The 20,980-nt window shown below is 46.2% G+C and overlaps 1 protein-coding gene across 5 annotated transcripts in view; it reads left to right on the forward strand.

Annotated features, from left to right (window-relative positions):
• Positions 1 to 20,980, forward strand: part of clint1a (clathrin interactor 1a) — a 289,089-nt gene that overhangs the window by 179,869 nt on the left and 88,240 nt on the right. For 3 of the 5 annotated variants that reach the window (XM_072511908.1, XM_072511905.1, XM_072511904.1), the window contains exons 6-7: positions 8,089 to 8,263; positions 20,611 to 20,839. In XM_072511908.1, coding sequence (XP_072368009.1) covers positions 8,089 to 8,263; positions 20,611 to 20,839 — 404 coding nt within the window. The remainder of the gene's footprint in view (positions 1 to 8,088; positions 8,264 to 20,610; positions 20,840 to 20,980) is intronic. The other 2 variants (XM_072511907.1, XM_072511906.1) reach the window with 1 other exon arrangement.

Raw genomic sequence — 20,980 nt, forward strand, 5'->3', positions numbered from 1 at the left:
GATCTGTTGAGCTGCTCGCAGAAAAATACTTTTCACTGTACCGCGGCACACGTGACAATAAACAAATCCAATCCAATCTTCAGAACTCTAAAAAATACAGGCCTAGCTTCCTCGAGCTCTTCTGATAAGGCAGCCCTGCCACTCCAGGGAATAACCTGGTGACCCTCTGTTGCACTCCCTCCATGGGAAATATATCCTTTCTTAGTTAAGGGGCCAAAACTGTACACAATACTTTGGTGCGGTCTCATCAACCTCTATACAATTGCAGCAAGACATCCTTACTCCTGCACTCAAATTCCTTTGCGATGAAGGCCAAAAATGCCACTTGTCTCCCTAATTGCTTGCTGCACATGCATGCTAGCTTTTAGTGACTCCTGAACAAGGACATCAGGTCCCTTTGGACACCTGCACTTCCCAACCTATCACCTTTCCATTTTTTTTCTCCAAATAATAATTGTTATTATTGTCACAAATAGGCTTACATTAACACTGCAATGAAGTTACTGTGAAAAGCCCCGAGTCGCCACACTCTGGCACCTGTTTGGGTACCCAGAGGGAGCATTCAGAATGTCCAATTTACCTAACATCACGTCTTATGGGACTTGAGAGGAAACCGGAGCACCTGGAGGAACCCACGCAGACACGGGGAGAACGTGTAGAATCTGCACTGACAGTGATCCAAGCTGAAAATCGATCCTGGGACTCTGGCAAAATGAAGCAACGGTGCTAACCACTGTGCTGTTGTGCCACCCAAGTGGATAACTTCTCATTTATTCACATTATACTCCATCTGCCATGTTCTTGCCCATACATTTCATCTGTCCAAGTCCTCTTGAACCCCCTCCTTGCACATCCAAATCATATCTATAGGCTGTGAGCAGCTGTGGCACGAGCACTGATCCTTGCGATACCCCACTAGTAACTGATTGCCATCTTGAGAATGATCGGTTTATTCCTGCTCACTTTTTTGACTGTTAACCAATTCTCAATCCCAAGTAGTATGTTACCCAATCCCATGTGTATTATATTTATTTACTAACCTGCACGAGACCTCATCAAAAGCCTTCTGAAAATCCAAATACATCACATCCACTAGTTCTCCTTTATCTATGCTGTAGGTAATATCTTCCAACAGGTTTGTCAAACATGATTTCCCTTTCATAAATCCATATTGATCTGCCCAATCCTACCATTGTTTTCCAAGCTATTATCACATTCTTTATAATAGATTTCTAACGTCAAACTAACAATTCTGTAGTTCTCCATGTTCTCTTTTCCTCCCTTATATTGTGAGGTTAGATTTGCTACTTTACAGTCGGCAAAAACCTTTCCAGAACCTATAGAATTTGAATGATAACCATCAATGCATCCATATCCACCTCCATCTGCACTCTGGGATGTAGCTCATTAGATCCAGGGGATTTATCAACCTTCAAAACAATTAATTTTTCAAAGACTATTTTTTATTAATTCTAATTTCTATTCTTGAGATAGCCCATTGTGTACAAAATCCTTTCGGCAATAAGGCTAGATTGGGCAGGACTAATATTTCTTGCGAATCAGTTAGTCAACATAAAAAAAGACACAATGACGGGAGTTCTTATTATTAAGAAACCAAGGTTAAGGGCAAAGGTCCATAATAAAGCACACCAACAACCGCTGAAAAGAGTGAAAGAGATGAGGTAGATTTGGAGAATGTAGTGATTATGATTGAGCAAAGAGATTATTTAAATACTTGTACATTGTTTTGAGACAGTATTGTCTACGAGAGTTACTAGATATGTGACACCAAACAACCCAAAAAAAGACCTACCACCTATTAAATGGCAAATAATAATAACAACCTTTTATTGTCACAAGTATGAAGTTACTGTGAAAAGCCCCTAGTCTCCACATTCCGGCACCTGTTCGGGTAAGCTGGTGCGGGAATTGAACCCGCGCTGCTGGCCTTGTTCTGCAACACAAACCAGCCAGTGGGTGTAACCAACATTTTATCTTCCGGAGTTGCTTGAACCACAGAGGCATAGCAACAGACAAGAACTGGCTATAAATCAACTCAACAAAAAGGTTCATAAGATATAGGAGTACAGTTAGGCCATTTGGCCGATTGAGTCTGCTCCGCCATTCTATCGTGGTTGATATGTTCCTCATCTGGTACCTACAATGTTACAAGTCAAGAGCTGGATTGTGAAATCAGCTAGAGCATCTCCTCCCTCGAACACATGACGCAGGAACGGGAGTAGACCATTTAGCCTCCCGAGCCTAACACCCTCAATGTGATCATGGCTGATCCCATCCTGGCCTCACCTCCACCATCCTGCCTGTTCTCCTTAACCCTTCAACCCATTACCAATTAAAACTCTGTCTAACTCCTCAAATTTACTCTGCTCCTGCGTCCACCCCACTCTGGGGTAGTGAATCAATCTCTCCTCATACGACAAACCCCTCATCTCTGGAATCAATCCAGTGAACCTCTGAACTGCCTCCAATGCCACTACATCTTTCCTCAAATAAAGGGACCAAAACAGTGCACATTTCTCCAGGTGTGGTCTTACCAATGCCTTGTATAGTTGCAACAGCACTTCCTTACATTTATACTCTATTCCTTTTGCTATTAATGCCAACATTCCATTTGCTTTCCTTATTATCTGCTGCACCTGCATGATGCTCGGTTTCTGTGACTCATGCACGAGAACACCCAGATCCTTCTGTATCGGAGCACCCCAAAGTCTCTCCCCATTTAGATAATAAGTTGCCTTTCCATTTTTTCGGAAACTGAAGCCTGTAGCACCCCACTAGTTACATCTTGCCATCCAGAAAAATACCCATTTATCCCGACTCTCTGACTCCTGTCCGTCAGCCAGTCTTCTATCCAAGTTAATAAGTTACCCCATATCCCATGTGATCTCATCTTGTGAATTAACCTTCTATGCGGAACCTTATCAAACGCCTTCCGGAAGTCCAAATATGCTACATCTCCAGGATCCCCATTATCCACTTTGCTTGTTACATCTTTGAAGAACCCAAGCAAATTAGTCAAACATGACAAAGGTGACATTTATGTAGTACCTATAACATGGTAAAATGTTGCAAAACAAAGTTTTATACTGAACCACGTGAGATATTAAGACAAGTGATAAGCACAATCAGGAAGGAAATCTTTAAAAAGCAGCTTAAATGAGAACTGGAGAGGTTTGAATTTAAAGTTTTGGGCCTAGGCAGGCCAACAGTGGAGCTATTGAATTCAGCGATACACAAGAGTCCTGAATTGGAAGAATTCAGAAGGCTACACAGAGCCCTCTATGTAGAACTACCGTACAGAGACTGGGGAGTGTGAAGCAATGAATGGATTTGAAATCAAGGATGACAATTTTGAAATCACTGCACTGTTGGACAGGGAACCAATGTTGCTTGATGAACACGGATGATTAATGAAAGAGACTGAAGGGGATGTGCAAATGAACTTTTTTTACGTGGAGAGTAACAATCCGAAACACACTATCTCAGAGGCTGGTGGAAGTGGAGACGAATGATTTCTAAAGGAAACTTCGAGGGAAATAAATTTGCAGAGCTATTGGGATAGAGTGAAGGAATAGGACTGATTGGATTGCTGTACAGGCGACTGACATAGACTTGATTGACTGAATAACCTATTTCTGTGCCTCAGTATGTCTAAGATACATGTGATAGAGTTTTGGATGAGATCAGGTTTACATAGGAGACTGACGAGGATAAAATTGGAATAGTCAAGCATGGATGAGGGGGAGTAAATCCAGTACAGCCTCAGACAGTGACCAGGGAAAGAAATGGATTTGGTGGCCAGGGAATGGATTTGATTATGGGGACTGAAGGCAATTGGCGTTGGTCTTTCAAGATTTTTACTCATCCGGCACAAGGTAATGGACTAGCAGCATTGACAGATCAGAGATAGTAGAGGATTTCAGAGAGGTTACGGATGAGGCAGAGTTGGGGTTTGTTAATGTATATATAGAATCTGGAATTGTAGCTCATAACTTCCTGGTTCCCTGGTGTTGCATTTAGGGGGTGCCCCAATGATCATAGAATCATAGAATCCTAACAGTGCAGAAGGAGGCCATTCGGCCCATCATGTCTGCACCAGCCCTTGGAAAGAGCATCCTATTTAAGCCCACACCTCCACCTATCCTCTTAATCCAGTTGCGCTGGGGAATCGTAGGACGTTCCCATGGAAGGTTTTTCCAATTGCCCAGAAATGCTAACTTCCTCCGGACAATTGCGTTGGGCTGGGAACCATCTGTCAGTTTTACCTTGATAGTTTCTCTGAAAGAGTTGATAGAGAGGAAAAAAAATGACTTCCAACTCCAGAATAACTTTGAAAAACAACGACCCAGCCTTGCACAGGACCTGCCTCCCCTTTTCCAGTGTGACCCAGTCTGAAGTGCACGCCCGGCCCCACCCCTGACAAGCGATTTAAATTGCTAACTTTGGATAGTTCTCCAGTTTTACCCTGATAGTTAATCTGAAGTACAGCCCCACCCCTGGTCCGACCCAAACGTCCCCCTCTCTGAACCACTTACCTTTTAATTTTCCCTTTAAACCTCTTTTATGGCAGCTAATGCAGTGAAAAGGGGGTGCTTATTGCCTCCCTGCGCCCCAGTTACTCCTTCTAATGCAGCCGGGAGCGCATTTCGCTACTCCTGACTCAACCAGTCTGAGTGAGTAAGGTTTGGTAGGACGTGGGCTTCGGAATTCCAGTGTAGGTAATGCTGGCAAGAGTGGCAATCCACTGCAGATCGCCACTCTGGGGAAGTTACATGCCTCTGTTTTCAGGTGATATAGCCAAGGGACGGCATACAAAATTGGAAGTAGATCCTTGAAAGACTCCAGATGGGATGGGTTCAAAGTTGTTAACTATGGATCAAATTTATATTTGAAAGGTTTGTTCTTCTTGGATGTTGAATTAAAAATGTATTGAACCACTTTTGATCTTTGCGGGTGCCATCCAAACCATGCAAGTTCATAACATTTGGCCAATTCAGCTTTGAATAAATCCTTTTAGTGGACAATATGTTAATTCTTAGTGATAATGAGACATAGGTTTGATTTCTGTGTTTTGCTGAGTGGCTTCTGCACCACTAGGCAGTGGAATGAGAAAATCATCCATGGTTCCTGATGATGATGATGATCTGGTGATCCAACTGGAATATGTCTGTATGGATTATAGGTTTGAATAGAATTTTGTTCACTCCACAGTAGAACAGCCAGTAGATTCTCAGACATGAAGAATGGCCACTTGATTGAGCTATGATGGTAATACAGAAACCTGTTGAGCAAACGTGCTGCCATTGATTGGGGGTGGGGGGGCGGGGGAGAAATAGGAAAGGGGAAGAAAAAGCAGGAGGGAATGCTATGTTCACAACATTTCACTAAGATTACAGCTTTTTATTTTTGGGATAGTAATTTGCCATTGACTAAAGAATCTGAAGTATTGGTTGAGTACTTTAGATTGCAAAATCTTGGCTATGTTTCTTGCCACATTACAGTGAAGTGACAATTGCTGGCATTTATTCTGTCCTAGATAGTACTGTGTATTATCTTAACGAGACTTACTGTAGCACACTCACTTGTGTCTAGATTACATGCACTGAGCAATAAGAGATAATTGATTAGATTTGTGCTGCAAATTTAGTCTGTCTTTCCGAGTTCCCCACAATGTCACTTACTTAATTATTCATAAGATTCACTTACTTTCTTCCCCTGTTAGATGGCTCCATAATCAGGCTGGCAGAAAAATTGAATTAGGATGAGAGAACATTGTACCATGATAGGGTCAAGCAGTACAGAACCAGCTTAAAGCATTTAAGTGAGACTGTTTACTGAGTTCAGTTAATTTGTGCTTTATAGATATTTTTTAATGCCCCCCCCTCCCCCCCAATAACATCCAGTTCATATAATAATAATCTTTGTTATTGTCACAAGTAGGTTTACATATATACTGAAAACTGCAGTGGTATAATTTATACACCAGAAATTAGTTATTGAGATCAGCATGAACAATACATATTCTCACACAGCACTACTTTGTCAGCAATGTTTCACAATGCCATCTACCCATTGTTTCAAGGCTAATGTTTTACTGAAAGTAACAGACAAATAAATAAATGCATTGTTTTTATTTGAATTTGTTCATTGGCTGTGGGTGTCACCTATATAACCAGTATTTGTTATCTATTTTTAACTGCCTTTGAGACGATGGCGATGAGCCTCTGTCTTGAACCGCTGCAGTCCATCTGGTGAAGTTACCCCCACAGTTCTGTCTGATGGGGAATTCCAAGATTCTGATGCAGTGACAGTGAAGATATGGCAATATATTTCTAAGGCAGGATGCTGTGTGACTTGAAGAGGAACTTGCAGGTGGTTGTATGGTCATCCCTCATTTAAAGAATAAACTGGGTGCTAACCAAAATGTGCTAAACAGAAATAACATTCCTATAAGAAAACGTGTAATAATGGTTAGGTTCCAGACTTGTAATTTTGACATCAAAAACCTAATTGCTGCCTTGAACCTAACTTGCAAAACGCCTCTTAGCAAATTACTAACACTTAATAATTTGCTAACTCTTTCAAATTACCACCCAATTGCTGCCTCCCTCGCCACCTCCCTCTCCCGGGCCCTCGCTGTGAGACAAGACCAGGGAAAGGGATCAGTGAGCGGGAGGGAGCAAAATTGGAGGCTGCGGGCTGGAGGGATGTGGCAACAGGGTGGTCAGGAAGTTTTGGAGTTTGATAGGGAAGTGGCCATTGTGTGGTTCTGGGAAGGTAGCAAAGCACACTATGCTATAACAAAATGGTTGCAGGCTATTCAGAGAATATCCCTAGTTTGCTAACTATACTAAAATGAAAAGTACAGTTAGGACAAATTTTGAATGAGGGGATACCCATGTTCCCATGCACTTGCTGACCTGGCCTTGCCAGGTAGAAGTTGTGGGCTTGGAATGTCCTGACAAAGGAGACGATGAGTTGCAGTGCATCTTGTCAACCGTGCACATTTTTGCTATGGTGTACCATTGGTGAAGGGAATGAATGTTTAAGGTGGTAGATGGAATGCCTAACAAGGGGGGAGGTGATTGATAGGTTTTTAATTAGTAGCGGGATGAAGGGTTATGGGGAGCTAGCAGGAAGATGGAGTTGAGGCTGAGATGAGATCAGCCATGATTGCTTTGAATGGCAGAGCAGGCTCGAGGGGATGAATTGCGTACTCCTCCAAGTTCTTGTGTAACCAGCTTTATCCTGGATAATGTTGAGCTTCTTGAGTGTTGCTCGAGCTGTACTCATCTCGGCAAATGGAGAATTTTGACTTGTGCTTTCTAGAGTCCCCAGGACCCAAATTCAGTCAGCAAACTATTGGTGAGTAAGTGCTGCTTGATAGCATTATTGATAGCATTTTCCATCACTGCTGATGATTGAAAGCAGACTGATGGGTTGGATTTGTCCTTTTTATGTAGAGGACTTATCTGGGACAATTGTCAGGTCGATGCCAATGTTGTAGCTGTGGTGAAGTAGCTTGGTTTGCTAGTTCTGAAGCATTACATTTTCAGCACCACAGCCAGATCCATAGCTTTTGCTGCATCCAATGTGCTCAGCCATTTCTTGATATCACATTTAATGAATCAAATTGGCTCAAGACTGGCTTCTCTAATGGTCAGACCTCAGGAAGAGGTGAAGGTTCATCATCCACTTGGTACTTCTGGTTGAAGATGGTCTCAAATACTTCAGTCTTGTCATTGACTTATGCTGGACTCACTTATTCAAGATGGGGATGTTTATTGAGACTGGTCCACCCTTTGGTTGTTTAAATGTTCACCAGCATTCACCCACTAGGTTTGGTTTGTGAATGTTATCACTGGTAGCTTCTCAGTTTTCTAATATTGTTATGGGTATAAATGTAGTACTCTTTTCAACATGCAATATTGATGTGTTCCTCCAAGTCTAGTTTAAAACTGTTGATTCAACAAAGTTTTGCATTTGCTGGTTACCTAATGAATGACAACTGCTGTAGCATGCCTGCATTAGCTGAATTTATGTTGTTTTATTCTACTTGTTATGCAGGTGATCGGTACGATTCTGAGCCGAAATCCAGGTGGGATGATGACTGGGACAAAGGCAATAAAGGTGTTTTCCCATTCAGTGAAAAATTGGGGGAGATCAGCGATAAAATTGGAACCACAATCGATGACACAATCAACAAGTTCAGGAAGAAAGATAAAGATGATTCACCGGAAAGGTACTTCAGACACAAAAAATGCTTTTGTTCATTTTGTTATGTAATTTCTTCAACTGTGGGAATATTTCTGGATGACCCTTGCAAGACAGTAGCAATGGAGATGTGATGGGTAAAGGTCCTGTGATTGGCATCCATTAGTGAATTCGTTTTTTAAAAGAATCACCTTGAGAGTGTAAAAGACTTGCTCTGATTTGCAGTTTTGTTTTCTTAATTAGAAATAGGTCATGCATTAATTTCACCATTGGCTTAATATGATTCAGACTCAACAGCCAGGGCACATCTTCCTGCTACATTGACAATCCCATTGCTTCAAGGTGGCCAGAGGAAGTCTCCCTGCTACATTTACAATCTCACTAATCTCATTGGTTCACAGTGGCCAGAGGATGTCTCCCTGCTATGTTTACAATCTAACTGATTCACAATGGCCAGAGGATGTCTCCCTGCTACATTTACAATCTCACTGATCTGATTGGTTCACAATGGCCAGAGGAAGTCTCCCTGCTACGTTTACAATCTCCAATGGCCAGAGTAGGATTCCCTGCTATTGCTGAAAAAAGACACGTCAAAGCTTTTTGTCTTGCGCTTATGAGGATATTTGCAAGAATGCCAAATGTGAAGGGAGCAGCAATTTGTACTTCATGAGAAGAAAGAAGCTGATTGGTTGGCAAGTGAATCTGATTTGTAGAGGCATCGCCATGGAGAATGCACCAGCTAACAGATGACTGACTGTTAACTGCCACGATGAGTTTGAACTCCTGTACTCCCACCTATCCTGCCACAAATGAGTGCACAGAAGATGCTGAATTCTTGAAAACTTGCCTAGCTGATCTAAAGAACGCATTTTACGGATCCCCGAAAGACTTGGCCAATTTTCACATGCAAGGCAACTGCTTGGTTGCGTTTCGAGGTCTCGAGGCCAACGCAGTCATACATATCTGTGAATCCAACTGAATAGTCATCCTTAACAAGTGTGAGCATATCAACAAAATGCACACCATTCTTAATGATGGGTCCAAATTAATATCCTTTAAACCTACCACTCGCCATGATCAGTCAGTCTTGCTTGAAAGCAAGCTAAAGAAATGCTTGTTGGACTTGTGTAAATGCAATGAATTGCCAGGTGATATATATGATAGGATTCGTCCCCATGGCGCACTGCGCCTTATGTATGGGTTGCTCAAGACGCACAAAAGTGATGTCCCTTTACTTCCTGTAGCACAATCAATTACTCACGAGACGAGAAGAGGTGAAGTCAATCGAAGGCTTTATTAAGCAGACTTGTTCCCCAGCAGCTCAGTTACAGAATGCGGCTGCTGGAAGAACCCGGGTTCTTATACTCCGCCTTACTGGGTGGAGCCAGCAGGCGGAAGATCCAATCAGGACCCAGTGTCTGTCTACCAATAGCCTCTCGGCATCACAGGTACCGTACTACCCCTAATACATACCACCACATTCACCCCTTGTTAAAAAAGAACCCGGCGGGGTGGTGGGTCGCATGGTGGTAGGGGTTTACAAAGCTGGTACTGGAATTATCTTAACACCGTGCTATGCATTGATCTCCACGGTGAACTATTTGCACTGCCGCTTTACTGGGCTATTGAATTATTTACAGGTTTTGCTTTGTCACGCGGATTCCACGAGTCGAGTGGGTGCCCTGGTCGTCCTTGTCGATCGTCTCAGCCCCGGTGGTGGTGCAGGTGCTGGCTCGGGCACTGTCGTCTCTGGGAGCGTCGCGCTGTTTGTTCCTGTTTCACTACTCCTGGACGGGCACGGGAGGAGGACCGATCCACCCAGGAAGGGAGTGGCCGTGGGGTGCGCGGCGGGAGGGAGGGGGTGATTGGTGTTGGGGGGTGTGTGTGTGGTTCCGCAGGGATACCGTGTCCTGTCGGCCGCGGGGTATGCCACGTAGGCGTATTGGGGGTTTGCATGGAGAAGATGAACCCTCTCGACCAACTGGTCCGATTTGTGCGCCCGCACATGCTTTCGGAGCAAGATGGGTCCTGGGGCTGCCAGCCGGGTCGGAAGTGACGTTCCGGAGGAGGACTTCCTAGGGAAGACAAGGAGGCGCTCGTGAGGCGTTTGATTAGTTGTGGTACACAGCAGCGACCGGATGGAGTGGAGGGCATCCGGGAGGACTTCCTGCCAACAGGAAACTGGGACACTTCTGGACCGTAGGGCCAGTAGGACGGTCTTCTAGACCGTACCGTTCTCCCTCGCTACCTGACCGTTTCCCCGGGGGTTGTAACTGGTCGTCCTGCTTGAGGCAATTGTCTTGCTGAGCAGGAATTGACGCAGTTCGTCGCTCATGAAGGAGGACCCCCCTATCGCTATGGATGTATGCGGGGAAACCGAACAGTGTAAAGATGGTGCAGAGGGCTTTAATGACCGTGGCCGCGGTCATGTCGGACAGGGAATGGCGAAAGAGAAACTGGAGTATTCGTCCACCACATTTAGGAAGTACGTGTTGCGGTCGGTGGAGGGGAGGGGGCCTTTGAAATCCAGACTGAGGCGCTCAAAGTGTCAGGAAGCCTTTATCAGGTGCGCTCTATCTGGCCTGAAAAAGTGCGGCTTGCACTCTGCGCAGATTTGGCAGTTCCTGGTGGCTGTTTGGACCTCCTCAACAGAGATGGGGAGATTGCGGGTCTTCACAAAGTGGTAGAACCGAGTGACCCCCGGGTGGCAGAGGTCTTCGTGGAGGGCTTGGAGGTGGTCTACTTGTGCGTTGGCACATGTGCCACGGGATAGGGCATCGGACGGCTCGTTCAGCTTTCCGGGACGGTACAAGATCTCATAGTTATAGGTGGAGAGCTCGATCCTCCACCTCAAGATCTTGTGGTTCTTGATTTTGCCCCGCTGTGCATTATCGAACATAAGGGCTACCGACCGTTGGTCAGTGAGGAGAATGAATCTCCTGCCGGCCAGGTAATGCCTCCAATGTCGCACAGCTTCCACTATGGCTTAGGCTTCCTTTTCCACTGAGGAGTGGCGGATTTCTGAAGCGTGGAGGGTCCTGGAGAAAAAGGCCACGGGTCTGCCCGCTTGGTTGAGAGTGGCCACCAGAGCTACGTCGGATGCGTCGCTCTCGACTTGGAAGGGGAGGGGACTCATCGATTGCGTGCATCGTAGCCTTTGCGATATCCGCTTTGATGAGGCTGAAGGCCTGGCGGGTCTCTGTCGACAGGGGGAAGGTAGTGGAATGAATTAACGGGTGGGCCTTGTCCGCGTAGTGGGGGACCCACTGGGCATAATAAGAGAAGAAGCCCAGGCAGCGTTTCAGGGCTTTGGAGCAGTGGGGGAGGGTGAACTCCATAAGGGGGCGCATGCGTTCAGGGTCGGGGCCTATCACTCTATTACGCACCACGTAGCCAAGGATGGCTAGACGGTCGGTGCTAAACACGCATTTTTCCTCGTTATAGGTGAGGTTCAGTGCGTTAGCGGTCTGGAGGAATTTGCGGAGGTTGGCGTCGTGGTCCTGCTGGTCATGGCCGCAGATGGTTATATTGTCGAGGTATGGGAACGTTGCCCGCAAACCGTGCTGGTCAACCATTCGGTCCATCTCCCGTTGGAAGACCGAGACTCCGTTAGTGACGCCAAATGGGACCCTAAAAAGTGGTCGAGCCGCCCGTCTGCCTCGAAGGCCGTGTACTTGCGGTCGCTCGGGCGGATGGGGAGCTGATGTTATGCGGACTTAAGGTCCACGGTGGAAAAGACCTTGTATTGTGCAATCCGATTGACCATGTTGGATATGCGGGGGAGAGGGTACGCATCTAGCTGCGTGTACCTATTGATGGTTTGACTATAGTCTACGACCATCCTCTGCTTCTCCCCGGTCTTTACAACTACCACCTGGGCTCTCCACGGACTATTGCTGGTCTGGATTATGCCTTCCTTCAGTAGCCGCTGGACTTCAGACCGGATAAACGTTCGGTCCCGGGCGCTGTACCGTCTGCTCCTAGTGGCGATGGGTTTGCAATCTGGGGTGAGGTTCGCAAACAAGGAAGGCGGTTCAACCTTGAGGGTCGCGAGGCTGCAGATAGTGAGTGGGGGTATAGGGCCGCCGAATTGGAACGTTAGGCTCTGGAGGTTACATTGGAAATCTAACCCTAGGAGAGTGGGAGCGCAGAGGTGGGGGAGGGCAAAAAGCCAATAATTCTTAAACTCTCTCCCTTGCACTGTTAGGTTCGCGATGCAGAACCCTTTGATTTCTACGGAATGGGATCCCGCTGCCAGGAAAATCTTTTGGGTACTCGGATGGATTGAAAGAAAACAGCGTCTTACCGTATCCGGATGGATTAAACTTTCCGTGCTCCCAGAGTCGACCAGGCATGGCGTTTCGTACCTGTTAACCAGCACCGTCGTTGTTGCCGTTTGGAGCGTCCGGGGCCGCGACTAGTCCAGGGTCACCAAAGCCAGTCGTGGTTGCTGCATCGGGCCGTTTTCTTCAGACCCCGTGGAGCCGTCCATGCTGGGGTCCTTGGCTATCGGCCAAGATGGCACGCGTCCATGGATCGCACGCGGTCGGGGGCGGACAAAATGGCCGCGCCCATGGATCGCACGTGTCCGGAGGGTCACAAAATGGCGGCGCCCATCCTCCCTGCGTGGAGTCCGGGACCCAAAATGGCAGCGCCAGTTGGCCGCACATGGATCGTTGGGGGGGGGTTGAGACTGCTGTCCCCGTTCTCTCCCGGAGATTGCGGCGACCCCCCGGGACTGGCACACTGCCGAATAGTGCCCCTTCTTGCCGCAACTTTTACAGATGGCCGAGCGGGCCGGGCAGCGCTGCCGGGGGTGTTTCGACTGCCCGCAAAAATAGCAGCGGGGCCCCATCGGGTGGTCTGGTGCTCTGGCCGCGCAGGCTTGCGGGGAGAAGGGGGATGCCGGGGAGTCGGTCGCAGCGGGGGTCCACGGAGCCCAAGGAGCTGCCGCGCGGTCGGGGCCGTAAACGCGGGCATTTTGTGAGGCCACATCGAGGGAGGCCGCAAGGGCCCGTGCCTCCGTGAGCCCTAGTGAGTCTCTCTCCAGCAGTCGCTGGCGGATTTGGGATGAGGTCATACCTGCCACAAAAGCATCCCTGATTAGGAGCTCCGTATGTTCGTTTCTGGTCACCGATGGGCAGTTGCAGTTCCTTCCCAATATTAGCAGCGCGCTGTAGAACTCGTCCAGCGATTCTCCGGGGATTTGCCGCCTCATCGCGAGTTGGTGGCGTGTGTAGACTTGGTTTACGGGCCGAATGTAGACTCCTTTCAACATGGTGAGCGCCGTCGGGAAATCCTCCGCGTCTTCGATGAGCGTGTAGATCTCCGGGCTCACCCTGGAATGCAGGATCTGCATTTTCTGGTCTTCTGTGATCCGGCCGGGGGCCGTTCGGAGGTATCCCTCGAAGCACGCTAGCCAGTGTTTAAATACGGCTGCTGAGTTTGCTGCATGGGGGCTGATTCGTAGACACTCCGGGGCGATCCGGAGCTCCATAGTCTTTTTAAGTCTGCTTAATAAATTGTAGCACAATCAATTACTCACGAGACGCGAAGAGATGAAGTCAATCGAAGGCTTTATTACGCAGACTTGTTCCCCAGCAGCTCAGTTGCAGAATGCGGCTGCTGGGAGAACCCGGGTTCTTATACTCCGCCTTACTGGGTGGAGCCAGCAGGCGGCAGATCCAATCAGGACCCAGTGTCTGTCTACCAATAGCCTCTCGGCATCACAGGTACCGTACTATCCCTAATACATACCACCACATTCACCCCTCGTTAAAAAAGAACCCGGCGGGGTGGTGGGTCGCATGGTGGTAGGAGTTTACAAAGCTGGTACTGGAATTATCTTAACACCGTGCTATGCATTGATCTCCACGGTGAACTATTTACACTGCCGCTTTACTGGGCTATTGAATTATTTACAGGTTTTGCTTTATGACTGATTCTGCTTACCATGAACTAAATTGATCAAATGGTTGGGTGAGTTACTACCACCGGTTTTAAGTAAATTTCCCACATAGATGGTGAAGGATTCCTTCATACATGATTTGCATATTGATAGTGATGCCATAGCCATGTGCTCATTTGACATTAGCAAAGTACTGCTCAGAGAAGTCATAGATATTTGCGCTGCAGCGCTTCATGGCGAATTAGGACCATCGCCTTTGTGTAAATGAATTAATTGAACTTACCAACTCAGCTAGCTGAGTTCAATTTTAATGCCACTGTCTATACCCAAATAGATTATTTTGTGTTAGAACCCCCTCTAGTCCCAACTCTCGCAAACATCTTTGTTAGGTTCCTTTGGCAAATGTGCCTTTGATGGAATGACGGCTAACTTCCTACCCTTTGCATGTTTCCGATACGAAAATGATACATTTTATGGGTGGCACGGTAGCACAGTGGTTAGCACTGTTGCTTCACAGCGCCAGGGTCCCGGGTTTGATTCCCAGCTTGGGTCGCTGTCTGTGCGGCGTCTGCACTTTCGCCCCATGTCTGCGTGGGTTTCCTCCGGGTGCTTCGGTTTTCTCCCACAAGTTCCGAAAGATGTGCTGTTAGGTGAATTGGACATTCTGAGTTCTCCCCGTGTACATGAACAGGCGCCAGAGTGTGGTGACTAAGGGCTTTTCACAGTAACTTCATTGCAATGTTAATGTAAGCCTACTTGTGACAATAAGTTGGGGGAGGGACATTTGGATTCTAGACTGGATAGGCCAAGTCTTAAATCTGAGTCCATCTGCGGTGGCAAGGGGGTTATTCATAGAACAGATGGGGGAGGGGGGAGAGCAGGCCTGTGGAGGTTTACGTTTCCGAGGGATAAGGAGTTTTCTTTGTTTTCTCATGTCCACTGGGTCTGCTCTATAATAGACTTCTTTGTGATGGATAGCTCTCTTCTCCCTGGGGTGAGAGGGGCAGGGTACTTGCTGATTATTATATCGGAACATGCTCCACATGTTGTGAACTTGTTGGAGCTGGGCCACTCTCAGAGATCCCTGTAGAGACGGGACACGACATTGCTCATGGATAAGAGTTTTTGTGAGCAAATATCCTCTGCCATTGAGGAGTATGTTGAGTTCAACAGGAACGAGGCAGTCTCGCCGTGCACGCTCTGGGAGGCCCTGAAGACGGTGGCTGGTGGGGGGAGATGGGGATAAATCTGGGAAGGTGGAAAGGCAGAGGCTGGTGGACTTCATCCTCGACCTGGCCTGCCAGAACCCGATCGCCATGACGCCAAAGTTATTGGCAGACAGAAAGAAGTTGCAAGTAGAGTTTTGAGTTGTTGACAAGAGGTAACGTGGTGACCCAGCTCTGTCACTCGATGGGGACTTTCAGTTGTCTGTCGGCTCACCCGCAGTCAGCTTCCCGGGAGATGGTTGTAGGTCAAGGACTCGGGTGACAGGATAGATTTTGCCCCAGAGAAGGTTAATGAGTTGTTTGAGGCCTTCCACTGTGGGTTGTACGAGTCAGACCCTCCAGTGGGGGGCTCATCAATGAGACAATTTTTGACTGAGTTGATCTTCCTGGAGGTGGAGCAGGAGAGGAGGTGTTTGGGTTGAAGGAGATCATGAGTTGTATCTGGTTAATGCAGATGGGCAAAGCACCGGGGCTGGATGAGTTCCCCATTGAATTTTGAAACAGTTTGCTGGGCAGTTGGTCCACTTCTGCTGAATATGTTTAATGATTCCGTGTCCCAGGGGGTGTTGCCGGTCTTGCTGACGCAGGCGTCGATTTCCTTGATCCTGAAGAAGGCCAAGGATCCCACGGAATGTGAGTCATATCAAACTATTTCATTGCCAACACCATAGCATCAGCGTTTAACAATGTAGTTGGAACTCTACGTACCGGGGGTGATTTCGGAGGAGCAGACTGGATTTGTTGAGGACCGGCGGTTGTCAGCTAATATTAGGAGATTGTTAGGATTGTTAAATGTTGTGTTGTCATCCCCTTGGAGACCAAACCGGAGGTGATTATTATGATGGATGTGGAGAAGGAGTTTGATAGGGTTGAGCGGGGGTGCCTCTCTGAGATCCTGGGGTGGTTTAGCTCCAGGCCAAAATTTAATTTGTGGTTTAAGCATTTATGCAGGGCCCCCACTAATGTACATACTAATGCTCTGAGTTTGGGTTATTTCCAACCGAACAGGGGTACAGGACGGGTGCCCATTGTCTCTGCTGCTGTTTGCCGTAGCAATCAAGCCGCAGGTCAGTTACCGGATGAAGGGGTTAGAACGTGGGGGGCTAGAGCATGGCGTATCCTTATATGCGACAATCTGTTATATATTATGGACCCCCCAATGTGGGGGAGATAATGGAGCTGCTCAGCAAGTTTGGCTCCTCTTTGGAGTACAAGCTAAATCTGGGCAAGAGTGAATTTCTTCCAGTGAACCCCTGGGGAGGGGAGCTGATGCTGATCTGGAGAGGCTACAGTTCCATCCACATTTCATAAACTTAGCTTTTCTAGTCTTGTGATTGGGTGAAAGCTGATTTGAAAAGGTGGAATGCCCTCCCACTGATCCAAGTGGGAAGGGTACAGACGGTGAAGATTGATATTCTCCCAAGGTTTTTGTTTCAGTGTCTCCTAGTCTTTCTTCCCACTGCTTTCTTTTGCAGGGTTAACAAATTGATTACTGCTTTTGTTTGGGCTGGTAAGACTCTTCCGGTCCGTAGGACGCTTTTTGCAAAGGGATAGGCATTCAGAGGAGGTTAGCATTACCCATTCTGTTGTGCTGTTACTGGGTGGCAAATATTGATAAGGTACAGGGATGGTTGGAGAATCTGGATTCTATATGGGAGCGGATGGAGGAGATTTTGTGCATGGGCTTGAGTCTGAGGGCCCTGGTTGCAGCGCCACTCCCTTTTTCCCCTGCTAGATTCTTTTCCAGTACAGTGTCGATAGCCACTTTGAGGATTTGGAATAAGTTTAGGCAGCATTTTAAACTTGAGCTCTTTGTTGGCTCCGATTTACAGAAACCATAAGTTTGTGCCGTCTAGCTTAGATTCATTGTTTAGGGCGTGAGAGAGGGAGCGGTTGGAGAGGTTAGGGACATGTTTTGGAAGGTAGGTTCGCCAGCCAAGACGAGTTGTTGGAGAAGTTGCAGCTCCCCAGAGGGAATATATTTTGGTACTTTCAGGCGCTCAGTTTTTTTAAACAAGGAGTTACCTTCATTTCCTCTATTGCCATCACACTCGCATGCGGACTGAATCCTATCCATGGCCAAGTTAGGAGAGGGTACAATTTCGGAGGCTCTTTGCAGATGTGGCAGCGGAGCGGCTAGATGTTGGCGACGGAGCAGGCATCGTTGGAGGAGGTAAAGAGGAAATGGGAGGATGAACTGGGTTAGCCTTTTGAGGTAGGAGTATGGAATGAGGTTCTTCACAGGGCCAATTTCACATCCGCATGTCCGAGGTTAGGTTGTAGCTGGGTGGACAGGCCGCACCTGACTAAGGGATGTATGAGTGGGTTCTTCTCTGTGGTGGAGTATAGGTGTCAGCGGTGCTCTCTGGGATCTGCAAGACACACGCACATGTTTTAGTCTTGCGCCAAGCTTGTTAGTTTCTGGGTCTCTTTTTTTGATCCGATGTCAGGGCTTTTGGGCGCTCAGCTGGAGTTGTATCCGTTGGTGGCCATTTTTTGGAATACCGGACTTGCCAGTAGACTGGAGGCGAGTTCTGCTTGGGTGAAAGTTCCCGGTGCCGCCTAATGCCTCGGCTTGTTTGGGAGGGAAACCTGATGGAATTTTAGCACCTGCAAAAGATCAAGGGGGGGGGGGTGGGGGGTGGGAGTGGTCACTGGTCTACTTCTTTTTCAGGGAGCTGGTTACCTGTGGGGGGGGGGGGGGGGGGGAGATCTCTTAGTTGGATTTGGGGCTTGTCATGGTTTTGTTTTCTTTATGGGGGGGGGGGGTGTTGAGGGGTGAGTGGGCTCTGGGAGACTGGCTGGTTGTATTTTGGGAATAGGTTGGGGTCAGTTGTATTGTTGTGTTTGTTACAATGAAAATTCTGTTTGAATAAAATATATATTTTTTAAATTTGGGAAACCTGCTGTAGTAAAAGTGACCATGAAGCTGTCGGGTTGCCATTTTTAAAGAATGGCTGGTTCACTAATGTGAAATTCAGGACATTGCAGCGGGCGGTCCTAATGGCAGTCTCCTAGGACCAACCATCTTTGGCTGCTGCCTCCATGACCTTTCCTCCATCATAAAGTTAGAATTTGGACTATTTTCTGGTTGTTGCAGTGTTCAGCTCTCAGCAATTCCTCAAAATGAAGCAATCATGACTGAATGCAACAGCACCTGGACAACTTTCAAGCTTGGACAGATAAGTGATCAATAACATTTATGCCTCAAAGGTGCCATGGAATGGTCGTCTCCATTGAGATTGAACTTCATACACCCCCTTGATATGAAATGACCGTAGCATCACCAAATCCTTCACTATCCACATTTAGGGGAGGTCATTAATAACCACCACTGCAACTGTTCTCGGCAACATGTATGCTATGACTGCTAATGTTTTGTAATAAACAGCTCACCTGACTGCAGAGCTTCTCCACTACCTACAAGACACAAGTTAGAAGTGTGATGAAATATTTTACAATTATCTGAATGGGAACAACTACAGAAGCACTGAATACGTTGTCAAGAGTTTCTGTGGTAGAACCTAGAAGAATGAGGCCTGCAGGTGTATCGAAATGCCATCATCTCCAGATTTCCTTCCAAGTCACACAACATCCTGAATTTGTATGCAATTGTTATTCCATTATCATTGGAACTCCATACTTGGCACAATTATGGAAGTACCTTCACTACACGAACTCCAGCTGTTCAAGAAGAAAGTTCACCTCTTAGGGGAAACTAGGAATAGCAATAGACTCTGGCCTCTCCAGCAATGTCCATCTTCCAAAGAATAATCAGAAACATTTTTAGAACTGAGGGCATGTGTCTACTTGTGCGAATATAGAGTCAATGAACCTGATTTCAAAGTTTGAAATCTCAATATACGTCAAATTTTATTTCTTATTCAAAGGTGTAGTAATAAATTAAATCGGAAATATTTTTGATACAGAAAGAGTTCTAAGTGGCACTGATTTCTCACCTTTAGCACCCTCCTTCCTTCACCTTTGATGCAGTGCTTGGACAGTGATGAGCTCTCTGTGAAAGAAAGGGATATTATTGAATATTTGAGCCAAAAGTTATGATAACATTCTGAAGTATATGAAGGTCAAGATGCGTAGAGCTGGATGTAAATAACTAAACTATGTAATGACGCTTTGGGTTTTGGGGAATTTTGGCAAGCAGCAATCATTCTGTACCAACAACATCTGTCAAGCAACAGTGGATATGTCCTTGTAAAATATTTTGTTGCAATAATTTTGCTCCTATCAAGCAAGTACTTAGCTATAAAATCCTGTTGATACGTGATACAAATCATGATGCCAAACATTAGCAGTTGTAATAGTAGTTTCCGGTGAAAATGGAGAATACAGCCTCAAATCAAAATGGCTTTCTGCATATTCTAAAACATCTAAAACTTTATAAATTACTGTCGAGGCCTCAGCTGGAAAATTAGGGGCAATTCTGGGTACCAATTTTCAGGAAAGATACAAAGGTCTTAGAAAGGATGTCGCAGAGGTTTATTAGAATTTTGTCATAGATGTGCAGAGAGATTTGATAAGTCAGGACTTTGAAACAGAGAAGATTGAGAGTTGATTTTCAAGATAATGAGCAGATTATGAGAAGAAACTGGAAGTCATAAATCTAAAATCATGAAAAAGATGGGGAGATGAAGATTTTATTTCACTGACTCACTACTTGAAAAGAAGGTGGAAGCAGATTCTGAATAATTTTAAGACTGGATAGGTAGCTGAGGATGAATTTACAGGGTTATCGACAAGAGGACTAAGTGCAATGGCCCTTTCAAAGAACCAGCACAGGCATGATGGACTGACTGGCCTCTCTGTGCTGTACATTTCTATGATTCTTTGACTGGAGAAGGATAGCAGGTTTCCCTATAGGATGCTGACAGGTTCATTGTCACTTTTGCAGATATTACTTCTAATATATTTAAACGTTAAGTAAAATGATGTGATGCCACTTTCTCACAACTTTAGAAGGAGCTGGACAGTGCAGACAACTTCTGGTTTTCCATTTTTAACTGCACATGTAATCACTGGAAGTTGCTGTATGACTTGTGCATAAATAATGGTGAATGTTGATAGCTTTTCCATTATTTTCATAGTAAAATCTGTCCTATTATGTCAGTGTCGTAAGGTTTCATTTTATTCCTGACCTGAATAGCTCCCCTCTGGTGTGACCACCTGATTTTTCTTCAATCTAATGTACTTTTGTTGTTGCAATAATTATGTTTAAAATTTCAGTGATAGTGAGGAGGAGAGAAGACCCAGAAACAATGGCAAAATTGGAAAGTCCGAATACAAAGATGAAGAGGAAACGGTAACTACTAAATCAATCCACATCACCCAGGCAACCGAGACCACCACTACCCGGCATAAACGGTCTGGGATACCTTCCAAAACAGTTGACCTTGGTGCCGCAGCCCATTACACGGGAGACAGTGCTAGCCCAGAACTAAATTCTGCTGTAAAGGTGGGAACTGATTAATAACACATTTTAAAGAAATTGTATCTTACTAGGCCCATGTATGTGCACTTAAGCTTTTTAGGTAGAATACTCTTTTTATTTTCTTTCAAGCACTTCATAGGATCTTCATGCGCATAAGGAGGCCAT

This window comes from Scyliorhinus torazame, chromosome 7 (assembly GCF_047496885.1).
Source record: "Scyliorhinus torazame isolate Kashiwa2021f chromosome 7, sScyTor2.1, whole genome shotgun sequence".
NCBI lineage: Eukaryota > Metazoa > Chordata > Chondrichthyes > Carcharhiniformes > Scyliorhinidae > Scyliorhinus > Scyliorhinus torazame.